Source organism: Musa acuminata, chromosome BXJ2-8 (genome assembly GCF_036884655.1).
Source record: "Musa acuminata AAA Group cultivar baxijiao chromosome BXJ2-8, Cavendish_Baxijiao_AAA, whole genome shotgun sequence".
Lineage (NCBI taxonomy): Eukaryota > Viridiplantae > Streptophyta > Magnoliopsida > Zingiberales > Musaceae > Musa > Musa acuminata.
The window spans coordinates 2446828-2458667 of NC_088345.1; the positions used below are offsets into that span (position 1 = coordinate 2446828).

General features: G+C 37.8%; 2 protein-coding genes across 2 annotated transcripts; both read left to right on the top strand.

The window, feature by feature from the left end:
• Nucleotides 1-1397: 1397 nt before the first annotated feature.
• LOC103975024 (oryzain alpha chain-like) lies at nucleotides 1398-5890 on the top strand. The gene is made up of 5 exons (XM_065119689.1): nucleotides 1398-1925; nucleotides 2472-2707; nucleotides 2817-2957; nucleotides 4491-4940; nucleotides 5534-5890. Exons 1-5 carry the CDS (start codon nucleotides 1439-1441, stop codon nucleotides 5630-5632), a joined length of 1413 nt encoding a protein of 470 aa, XP_064975761.1. The 5' UTR covers nucleotides 1398-1438; the 3' UTR covers nucleotides 5633-5890.
• A 431-nt stretch (nucleotides 5891-6321) lies between these two features.
• LOC108952081 (oryzain alpha chain-like) lies at nucleotides 6322-10776 on the top strand. Its single transcript, XM_065119690.1, has 5 exons — nucleotides 6322-6846; nucleotides 7402-7637; nucleotides 7747-7887; nucleotides 9376-9825; nucleotides 10420-10776. The coding sequence occupies exons 1-5, from the start codon at nucleotides 6360-6362 to the stop codon at nucleotides 10516-10518; spliced, it is 1413 nt and encodes a 470-aa protein (XP_064975762.1). The 5' UTR covers nucleotides 6322-6359; the 3' UTR covers nucleotides 10519-10776.
• Nucleotides 10777-11840: the final 1064 nt, after the last annotated feature.

The window sequence follows — 11840 nt, forward strand, 5'->3', positions numbered from 1 at the left end:
TCTCATTATTGATAATAAAAAATATTATCACCCTCCCCACCACTCAACCACGCCAAAAATGCGTGCAGTTTGATTCCAAATAATAATATATTATTTAAAGTAATTTTGTTGCTGCCTAAATCACTATTCATAATAAACAAAAGAAATATTTCTGTATCAAACAGTCGATTGCACATTGTTCTTCCTTTTTCTTTTTCCTCCATTTTTGTCGAGAAATAGTGCACACATACATATATATCTGTCAAATATATGATTTTGTACTTGCATCTCTAAGCTTAAATTTAGCATATATATATATATATATATATATATATATATATATATATATATATATATATATATATATATATATATATATATATATATATATATATCCTTACAAAACGAAAAACTTCATAGATACACCATTATTGCTAATTTTCACCGTGTGTATTGATTTGAAATTTCAATCTATTATTAATATTCCTTCAAAATATATATCCTCAAAAACTAATTTATATTTTTAAAATTAAATTAAAAAATGAGAAACCAAATAGAGAATTCAAATGTTTGAATATATATATATATATATATATATATATATATATATATATATATATATATATAGATTATTCCATGTTATACCTTAAAAAATTACATTAGTATTCCTATAATTATGAAAGTAAAATATCTAGATTTATTTACCAAAATATCATTGATTTACTAATAAAAATAAAAAAAATAAAAAAATAAATTTTAACGTTTAAGTCGGTGATGACATAATGTATCAGTGGTAGTGAATGCTCTCATTTTTCGTCACCGTATTTCTTATCCACAATAGCCACCCGTGATTCTAACGATATCATAATCCACCACCATCGACATCGTTTACTACCATCGATATTAGCAATTAAAATTATCTTTTTATTTTTTTTATTTTAATATTTTTATTGATACAATCGATAATTTTAGGATAAATATATTTAAATATTTTATTTTATAATTATAAGAATGTTAATATAATTTTTTAAAGTATAAAAATCGGGATGACCCCACCAGCAAGACCTGACTATTATATTAAATAATGAATGTGCAAGCATGCTATTACTAACCTTGAGAAAGGATAGATTTGTAAAACCGTATCCCCACCAATAATCTCTGCAGCTTCCAAAAAGTAGGTATTGGTTTGTTTGGTTGTGATTTTTCTACATCACTCTGTCTCTCTCTAACTTTCATTATTCCATTGCCATTATTTTGACAAAGAAGAATTACTAAATAAATAAATATATCTCTCTTACACACACACACACACACACACATATATATATATATATATATATATAATATATAAAATATATAAATGAATATTTTGTACTGAGTTCAACCTTCTCACACTCCATTCTATATAACAAGCCCTGGAGTGGTTAATCTTGAAGAAGATATCCTCCTCTCCCTCCTCATGGCTTCTGCTATCATCTTCCTTCTCCTCTTGGCCGCGGCGGCGATCGCCTCAGCTGTCCCCGACTTGTACATGGTGACCAGCGGGGAGGGCCACAGCGAGCAGGTGTCCGGGCGGAGCGAGGAAGAGGTGCGTCTGCTCTACCTGGAGTGGGTGGCCAAGCACCGGCCGTCCCGCAACGCGCTCGCGGAAGAGGCGAGCCGGTTCGAGGTGTTCAAGGACAACCTCCGCTACATCGACGCCCATAACGCGGCGGCCGACCGCGGGGAGCACGCCTTCCGCCTTGGCCTCAACCGGTTCGCCGCCCTGACCAACGAGGAGTACCGGGCCAAGTATCTAGGCGTCCGGGCCGCCACGTCCCGCCGGAGGAGGGCCTCATCGGAGGGCAGCAACCGGTACCGGCTGAGGGACGGCGATGATTTGCCTGATTCCATCGATTGGAGGGAGAAGGGCGCTGTTGTCGGCGTTAAAGATCAAGGCAGCTGCGGTGGGTGCTGATATTTCCATTTCTCCCTGCGTTGACTTCAATTAGTTGCAATTTCTGCTCTATTTTTCTGTTTGCTTTCTGCTAATAACACTTCAAATATGATATTATTTTCATTTAATTACATTTACATAAAGATAGATCTTTTCCCCTCCTTGTGAAGTTATGATTTTTCCCCTTTTCTTCTGTTTTGACTTTTGGTAAACGACATGACTTTGCTTACTATGATGTACCAAAGGTGTTGTATTTTGGATGATCTGCGAATAGATCTGCTTTCAGATTCTGTTTCAACCCCCCTTTTTTGTGTAAATTTTGCTTGCTCTACAAAATTACTTACCTCTAGTATCACACTTAGTTCATGATTCATCTGTTTCAGCCCCCCCTTCTTGTGTAAATTTTGCTTACTCTACAAAACTATTAACTGCTAGTATCACACTTAGTTCATGATTCAGGATCTTATCCTGTTAGATCAAGTCACCAATGAAGGATTTTTGGTTTCAAATATCTGAATTGGCACGCTGATGATATCTAGATCTGATGGTGTCACAGGGAGCTGCTGGGCATTTTCAACGATTGCTGCTGTGGAAGGTATCAACCAGATCATGACTGGCGACCTGATCTCTCTGTCCGAGCAGGAATTGGTGGACTGTGACACCTACTACAACCAGGGCTGCAACGGGGGGCTCATGGATTATGCCTTTGAGTTCATCATCAACAATGGTGGTATCGACACCGATGAGGACTACCCATACAAGGCCCGAGATGGAACTTGCGATACTTACAGGGTGACCTATTGATTAGTCATTTACAACTAGCAACCCCCTTTTCTTCCTGTTGCTTTGTTGTTTGTGGGTGATGTTCTAATGAGGTTTGGTGCCCACCTTTGTCATGTAGAAAAATGCACATGTTGTGACAATTGACTCGTATGAGGATGTTCCGGTTAATGATGAGAAGTCTCTGCAAAAAGCAGTTGCTAACCAACCGGTTAGTGTTGCTATTGAAGCTGGTGGCCGGACATTCCAGCTTTATGACTCGGTAAAGTTGTCAAAAGATAATGCAATTTTATATTTCTACCAATTTTCTTTGTTTATAAAATTATGTCACGGCTTAAACTACAACTTGATCTTTCTTTGAACCAATGTTCTAATCCTTATGGAAGCTTGCAGAGTTTTATACTTCCACATTATGGTGACCTACGTTGAAAATCTTTACTCACTTCTTATTGAATTGATTGTCATTTGATACAGCAACACAAATGTTTTAACAATTTGGGACTAATTATATATATCTTTTTTACTGATTGAACTCCATTCAACACAATATTTCTGGTTAAGTCAAGGACATTTAATTTTCTTTTATTGTTTTTAGTAAAGAAATTTTCAGTCTGTCTCTCTCTCCAATTTTTTCTGGCACCACCATTAATCAACTCACCTCTTCTAACCATACTATCTACAGATTTTTGTTGAATATTTTTATAATATCTTAGATGATTTTTTCTTATTTTATAGTTTATCGGATTACAACTAATTGTTCACAAATAAATATCTGTTTAGTCTTCTCTTATGGCTCTGCATACCTATCTCAGCATTTTCATGCGAGCTATATAAGCTTGTCAGACATATTGATTTGCAACTGTCCAATACTTCAATTCATTAAACCACAACAGTCTTTTATACTCAATCTCCCTCTCCATCTTAACCACCAAACTTATGAAAAGTATCTCCATTATTCCTTTTTATCAGGTTGAATGATAAATTTGAAAATACTTAAAATAATTTTCATGTATGATCTTATCCATCCATCCCAACGTCACCCTCACTTCTTCTCTTAAATTATGTAAAATTATAGTTTATATTCAATATTAGTAAATTTTAATCTATAACCTTTAATTTCTAAGATTTGCTCTGCAATTCAAGTTTAAAATTTTATTCCAGCTAAAATTCCATATATTAAAATGATATCATTTGCAAATAGCATATATGATTAGTAAGTTTGCCTATTATAAAGACCATAATATGTTTATGTTGCATCAGAATTTAGATTCCCTAAAATTTTTTATGAATCTGTGGTTTTTCTGTCTCTAGACTGATATAATTTCTAATGTGTGTGGTTAATTAATACGGAAGATGCTGCAAACAGACAAATGGCACTAGAAATAGAAATTTCTAATAAACCCTTCCCATGATAATACAAACACATTAAGCGGCATGGTTTGAGAATTATGATCTATTGTTTGTGATATGAAATTTAGTTGGTTAATAATCTTCTTCTTGAAATTCTATGAACGATTTAGATGATGCCATCTTAGTAGTGGCACTGGTTCCATTTGATGATGGATTTGCTTTGTGATATGTGATGTACATATATCTCCAGTTTTGCTGCCTAATATCTCATGTAACTTTTTGTTGCAATAGTTGAAAAATCAAACACTGATTATAATTATATATATATATATATATATATAATGTCCACAAGTTTTTTTTTTCCAAGCTGCTACTTTCCTTCAAATCTATAGATGTCTTTCATGTTGATAAGTTGAAAAAATTATTACTCCAATTTTTTTTTCAGGGAATATTCACCGGATCTTGTGGGACTGCACTAGATCATGGTGTGACTGCAGTAGGCTATGGCTCCAAGAATGGCCAGGACTACTGGCTTGTGAAGAACTCATGGGGTGAAGACTGGGGCGAGGCTGGATACATACGAATGGAACGTAATATTGCATCTGCCACTGGCAAGTGTGGTATTGCAATGGAGGCCTCATACCCCATTAAGAAGGGCCAGAACCCACCAAACCCTGGTCCATCTCCACCTTCCCCCGTTAAGCCACCCACCGTCTGTGATAACTACTACACCTGCCCAGAGAGTACCACATGCTGCTGCGTCTATGAGTACGGGAACTACTGCTTTGCATGGGGATGCTGTCCTCTTGAGGCTGCAACCTGCTGTGAAGATCATTACAGCTGCTGTCCTCATGACTACCCCATCTGCAATGTTCAGGAAGGAACCTGCCTAATGGTAATCCCTACGATGAAAAATTACTTTCATTAGTCTGCTCAGCTGCCATCATACAGTCTTTGTTACATAAAATTTAAGGGTGTAGGAAAGCATCCATAATTGAGATAGAGATAAAGATGAATGGTAGATTAGTCCTATATGGCTAAAGGATAAAGAAATCAGGTCTTATACATTGAATTTGACCCACAAACTTAAACCTTCTAGTTTTTTGGTTTGTGTTGGTCTCCTACTATCATGTATGATGACATCAGCCAGTTTTGTCCCAAACATAATTAATTGAATTTTCAACGTAGGATTTGTGTTGGGTGTTCCAAAAACTAAATAAAGAAAAATAATATTGAAACAAATAAGCGGGGTTGGATTACCCATTTGAGCTATATGAGCCAGATAATCCTGGTAAGTCTCAGTCTGATTGAGCTGCACTGTGTTTGAGAAAGCAACAAAGGAAACTGACTTATTGATTCTTTTTTATGGTTAAAACACACATGAAAGAGAGAGATGATTGCTAGTGTTTCAGTTTGCTTTATCTCTATATAAATTGTTCTGGTTTCGATGTCTTATTGCCTAACTTGTCCATCTGATTTGATTAACAGAGCAAGAACAGTCCACTTAGAGTGAAGGCTTCCAAACGCACTCCAGCAATTCCCTACTGGGCTCACTCTGTCTCGGAGGGCAAGAGGAGCAGCGCATAAGCGACATTGAGCAGGTGAGGAGCGAGAAGCACAAGATGATTATCAATTATTGATGTCCTTGCCTTCAATGTGGACTTGAGATGCAGCAATTTGCTGCAATGCTTATTGAAGAAGACTAGAAGCTCTTGTACATGTCTATAAGTCCAGGTGTTGGACAACTGAAATGATGATTTTACATTACTTCACTTCCATTATCATGTAAATTAACTGAAATTGGATTTCCAGTAATTTGCCTATAAACTCTCTCCATGGATTTTATGTTGGTACTGATGCTACTGGCAAATGGCATCAGCAAACTTGTTTGTATCATTCCAAGTACTTGAGTTACTGCTTCTACCCTTTTTGGCACCATGGTTGACGTGGAGGTGTCGTAAGTCGAGATTGCTGAACCCTGTTCACCTAATTCAGCAGTCGAGGCGGAATCTGCCATATGCCATCATCGACTGCTTGCTTTATTGCTTTTGGTTTGTTTGGCTGTGATTTTTCCACGTCACTCTGACTCTTTGTATCTTTATTTATTACATTGCCATTATTTTGACAAAGATGAATTACTAAATAAATAAGTATATCCTCTCTTACGCGCACACACACACACATATATAATAAATAAATAAATAAATATTATAAATATGTAATGACGTCAACCTTCTCACACTCCATTCTATATAACATGCCTTTGAGTGGCCAATCTTGAATTAGATATCCTCCTCGCCTCCTTTTAGTTCTCATGGCTTCTGCTCTCACCTTCCTTCTCCTCTTGGCCGCGGCGGTGGTCGCCTCAGCTGTCCCCGACTTGTACATGGTGACAAGCGGGGAGGGCCACAGCGAGCAGGTGTCCGGGCGGAGCGAGGAAGAGGTGCGTCTGCTCTACCTCGAGTGGGTGGCCAAGCACCGGCCGTCCCGCAACGCGCTTGCGGAAGAGGCGAGCAGGTTCGAGGTGTTCAAGGACAACCTCCGCTACATCGACGCCCATAACGCGGCGGCCGACCGCGGGGAGCACGCCTTCCGCCTTGGCCTCAACCGGTTCGCCGCCCTGACCAACGAGGAGTACCGGGCCAAGTATCTAGGCGTCCGAGCCGCCGCGTCCCGCCGGAGGAGGGCCTCATCGGAGGGCAGCAACCGGTACCGGCTGAGGGACGGCGATGATTTGCCGGATTCCATCGATTGGAGGGAGAAGGGCGCTGTTGTCGGCGTTAAAGATCAAGGCAGCTGTGGTGGGTGCTGATATTACCATTTCCCCCTGCGTTGACTTCAATTAGTTGCAATTTCTGCTCTATTTTTCTGTTTGCTTTCTGCTAATAACACTTTAAATCTGATATTATTTTCATTTAATTACATTTACATAAAGATAGATATTTTCCCCTTTTTTCCCCTCCTTGTGAAGTTATGATTTTTCCCCTTTTCTTCTGTTTTGACTTTTGGTAAACGACATGATTTTGCTTACTATGATGTACCAAAGGTGTTGTATTTTGGATGATCTGCGAATAGATCTGCTTTCAGATTCTGTTTCAGCCCCCCTTTTTGTGTAAATTTTGCTTACTCTACAAAATTACTTACCGCTAGTATCACACTTAGTTCATGATTCATCTGTTTCAGCCCCCCTTCTTGTGTAAATTTTGCTTACTCTACAAAATTATTAACTGCTAGTATCACACTTAGTTCATGATTCAGGATCTTATCCTGTTAGATCAAGTCACCAATGAATGATTTTTTGGTTTCAAAGATCTGAATTGGCATGCTGATGATATCTAGATCTGTTGGTGTCACAGGGAGCTGCTGGGCATTTTCGACGATTGCTGCTGTGGAAGGTATCAACCAGATCGTGACCGGCGACCTGATCTCTCTGTCCGAGCAGGAATTGGTGGACTGCGACACCTACTACAACCAGGGCTGCAACGGGGGGCTCATGGATTATGCCTTTGAGTTCATCATCAACAATGGTGGTATCGACACCGATGAGGACTACCCATACAAGGCCCGAGATGGAACTTGCGATACCTACAGGGTGACCTATTGATTAGTCATTTGCAACTAGCAACCCCCTTTTTTTCCTGTTGCTTTGTTGTTTGTGGATGATGTTCTAACGAGGTTTGGTGCCCACCTTTGTCATGTAGAAAAATGCACATGTTGTGGCAATTGACGCATATGAGGATGTTCCGGTTAACGATGAGAAGTCTCTGCAAAAAGCAGTTGCTAACCAACCGGTTAGTGTTGCTATTGAAGCTGGTGGCAGGACATTCCAGCTTTATGACTCGGTAAAGTTGCCACAAGATAATGCAATTTTATATTTCTACCAATTTTCTTTGTTTATAAAATTATGTCACGGCTTAAACTACAACTTGATTTTCTTTGAACCGATGTTCTAATCCTTATGGAAGCTTGCAGATTTTTATACTTCCACATTATGGTGACCTAGGTTGAAAATCTTTGATCACTTCTAATTGAATAGATTGTCATTTGATACAGCAACAACAAATGTTTTAACAACTTGGGACTGATTATAAATATCTTTTTTACTGATTGAACTCCATTCAACACAATATTTCTGGTTAAGTCAAGGACATTCAATTTTCCTTTATTGTTTTTAGTAAAGAAATTTTCAGTCTCTCTCTCTCTCTCCAATTTTTTCTCGCACCACCATTAATCAACTCACCTCTTCTAACCATACTATCTACAGATTTTTGTTGAATATTTTTATAATATCTTAGATGATTTTTTCTTATTTTATAGTTTATCGGATTACAACCAATTGTTCACAAATAAATATCTGTTTAATCTTTTCTTGTGGCTCTGCATACCTATCTCAGCGTTTTCATGTGAGCTATACAAGCTTTTCATATATATTGATTTTCAACTGTCCAATACTTCAATTCATTAAGCCACAACAATCTTTTATACTCAATCTCCCTCTCCATCTTAACCATCAAACTTATGAAAAATATCTCCATTAATCCTTTTTACCATGTTGAACGATAAATTTAAAAATATTTAAAATAATTTTCATGTATGATCTTCTTATCCATCCATCCTGACTTCATCCTCACTTCTTCTCTTAAATTATCTAAAATTATAGTTCATATTCAATCTTAGTAAATTTTAATCTAGAACCTTTAATTTCTGAGATTTGACTCGGTAATTCAAGTTTAAAATTTTATTCCATCTAAAATTCCATATATTAAAATAATATCATTAGCAAATAGCATATATGATTAGTCAGTTTGCCTATTATAAGGACCATAATATGTTTATGTTGCATCAGAATTTAGATTCCCTAAATATTTTTATGAATCTGTGGTTTTTTTCTCTAGACTGTTATAATTTCTAATGTGTGGTTAATTAATATGGAAGACACTGCAAATAGACAAATGCCACTAGAAATAGAAATTCTTAATTAAACCCTTTCCATGATAATACAAATGCATTAAGCGGCATGGTTTGAGAATTATGATGTATTGTTTGTGATATGAAATTTAGTTGGTTAATAATCTTCTTCTTGAAATTCTGTGAATGATTTAGATGATACCATCTGAGCAGTGGCACAGGTTCCATTTGATGATGGATTTGCTTTGTGATATGTGATGTACATATATCTCCAGTTTGCTACCTAATATATATATATATATATATATATATAATGTCCACAAGTCTTTTTTTTTTCCAAGCTGCTACTTTCCTTCCTTCAAATCTATAGATGTCTTTCATGTTGATGAGTTGAAAAAATTATTACTCCAAATTTTTTTCAGGGAATATTCACCGGATCTTGTGGGACTGCACTAGATCATGGTGTGACTGCCGTAGGCTATGGCTCCAAGAATGGCCAGGACTACTGGCTTGTGAAGAACTCATGGGGCGAAGACTGGGGCGAGGCTGGATACATACGAATGGAACGTAATATTGCATCTGCCACTGGCAAGTGTGGTATTGCAATGGAGGCCTCATACCCCATTAAGAAGGGCCAGAACCCACCAAACCCTGGTCCATCTCCACCTTCCCCTGTTAAGCCACCCACAGTCTGTGATAACTACTACACCTGCCCAGAGAGTACCACATGCTGCTGCGTCTATGAGTACGGGCGCTCCTGCTTTGCATGGGGATGCTGTCCTCTTGAGGATGCAACCTGCTGCGAAGATCATTACAGCTGTTGTCCTCATGACTACCCCATCTGCAATGTTCAGGAAGGAACCTGCCTAATGGTAATCCCTACGATGAAAAATTACTTTCATTAGTTTGCTCAGCTGCCATCATAGAGTCTTTGTTACATAAAATTTAAGGTTGTAGGAAAGCATCCATAATTGAGATAGAGATAAAGATGAATGATAGATTAGTCCTATATGGCTAAAGGATAAAGAAATCAGGTCTTATACATTGAATTTGACCCACAAACTTAAACCTTCTAGTTTTTTGGCTTGTGTTGGTGTCCAACTATCATGTATGATGACATCAGCCAGTTTTGTCCCGAACATAATTAATTGAATTTTCAACGTAGGATTTGTGTTGGGTGTTCCAAAAACTGAACAGAGAAAAATAATAATGAAACAAATAAGCGGGGTTAGATTTACCCATTTGAGCTATATGAGCCAGCTAATCCTGGTAAGTCTCAGTCTGATTGAGTTGCACTGTGTTTGAGAAAGCAACAAAGGAAACTGACTTATTGATTCTTTTTTATGGTTAAAACACACATGAAAGAGAGAGATGATTGCTAGTGTTTCAGTTTGCTTTATCTCTATATGAATTGTTCTGGTTTCGATGTCTTATTCCCTAACTTGTCCATCTGATTTGATTAACAGAGCAAGAACAGTCCACTTAGAGTGAAGGCTTCCAAACGCACTCCAGCAATTCCCTACTGGGCTCACTCTGTCTCGGAGGGCAAGAGGAGCAGCGCGTAAGCCACATTGAGCAGGTGAGGAGCGAGAAGCACAAGATGATTATCAATTATGGATGTCCTTGCCTTCAATGTGGACTTGAGATGCAGCAATTTGCTGCAATGCTTATTGAAGAAGACTAGAAGCTCTTGTACATGTCTATAAGTCCAGGTGTTGGACAACTGAAATGATGATTTTACATTACTTCACTTCCATTATCATGTAAATTAACTGAAATGGGATTTCCAGTAATTTGCCTATAAACTCCCTCCATGGATTTTATGTTGGTACTGATAACTACTGGCAAATGGCATCGGCAAACTTGTTTGCATCATTCGACGCATTTGAGTTGCTTCTTCCCTTTTTGGCACCATGGTTGACCTGGAGGTGCTGTAAGTCGAGATACCTAAATTTCAGCTGTTGCGGCGGAATCTGTGAAATGACATCTTCGACTGCTTGCTTTATTGCTTTTGGTTTCTTGCCTGCATAGCTTAATTATCATTTAGCTAATTTCCATATCCACCAAGATTGTTTAATGTTGTTGTTGTATATTTAAGATGCACAACAGTAGTGTTTCAGACATTACAGATGCTGAAAAGTGATAGTATAGTGCTCCTCAACTCATTCCACCTTATGGTTCTTGGGATCTATATCAATTATAATCCTACTAATTATACTGATTCCAATTTCAAGGAGCTCTGCATATACTGAATCATGAAACCTTTCAGGGACCTCCATCCAGAGGAATATTGCTACCTAATGTGGGGTATTGGATGCACTGAGCCTTCTTTTGCTAAAGATTGTTGATGATGTTGTGTCTGACACTTTTTCCCAGAAGCTTGAGCCCAACATAATTCTCATGTAAAGTTCCAAGGAGATCCTTGCAAAGGAACTACTCTACCTGAGGTAGGACATAGAATGCATGAGATCAACAATTGATCTTATACTCCTCTCAAGACCTCTACAATTGGTATTTGTTTTTCTGAGGCCAAACATGTACTTGGCAAGAAGGGTGGAAATAATATGTTCATGCTTTTATCAAGTGGATGTTGGGCACAACCCCACCAAGGGACAAATCAAATGCCAGCTTCAAAGACTGTTTAGGGGTGGGGATAAGAGATGATGGCTTGGGGGACATAAGAAGGACCAACTCCACAAAATGACTTGATATCAAAGAAACAACTCCATTAGTCCAAGGAAAAGACAACCCAACTTCATGAGTCTCAATCAAAACAAAGAAAGGAAATGACTGCAACCTTTGCTCTATTCATATTTGATCATTGACTTCAATCCACAAGAAATTTAAAGTCTCCGGTTGGACTTTCTACAATGGCTTTTGTATTCTT

Bases quoted from the DNA above. Each gene is read 5' to 3' on its own strand.
- LOC108952081 (XM_065119690.1), top strand. From the start codon at position 6,360: ATGGCTTCTGCTCTCACCTTCCTTCTCCTCTTGGCCGCGGCGGTGGTC. The intron at 7,638-7,746 runs GTGACCTATTGA...TTTGTCATGTAG, and splicing joins GAACTTGCGATACCTACAGG to AAAAATGCACATGTTGTGGC. The intron at 7,888-9,375 runs GTAAAGTTGCCA...AATTTTTTTCAG, and splicing joins CATTCCAGCTTTATGACTCG to GGAATATTCACCGGATCTTG.
- LOC103975024 (XM_065119689.1), top strand. From the start codon at position 1,439: ATGGCTTCTGCTATCATCTTCCTTCTCCTCTTGGCCGCGGCGGCGATC. The intron at 2,708-2,816 runs GTGACCTATTGA...TTTGTCATGTAG, and splicing joins GAACTTGCGATACTTACAGG to AAAAATGCACATGTTGTGAC. The intron at 2,958-4,490 runs GTAAAGTTGTCA...TTTTTTTTTCAG, and splicing joins CATTCCAGCTTTATGACTCG to GGAATATTCACCGGATCTTG.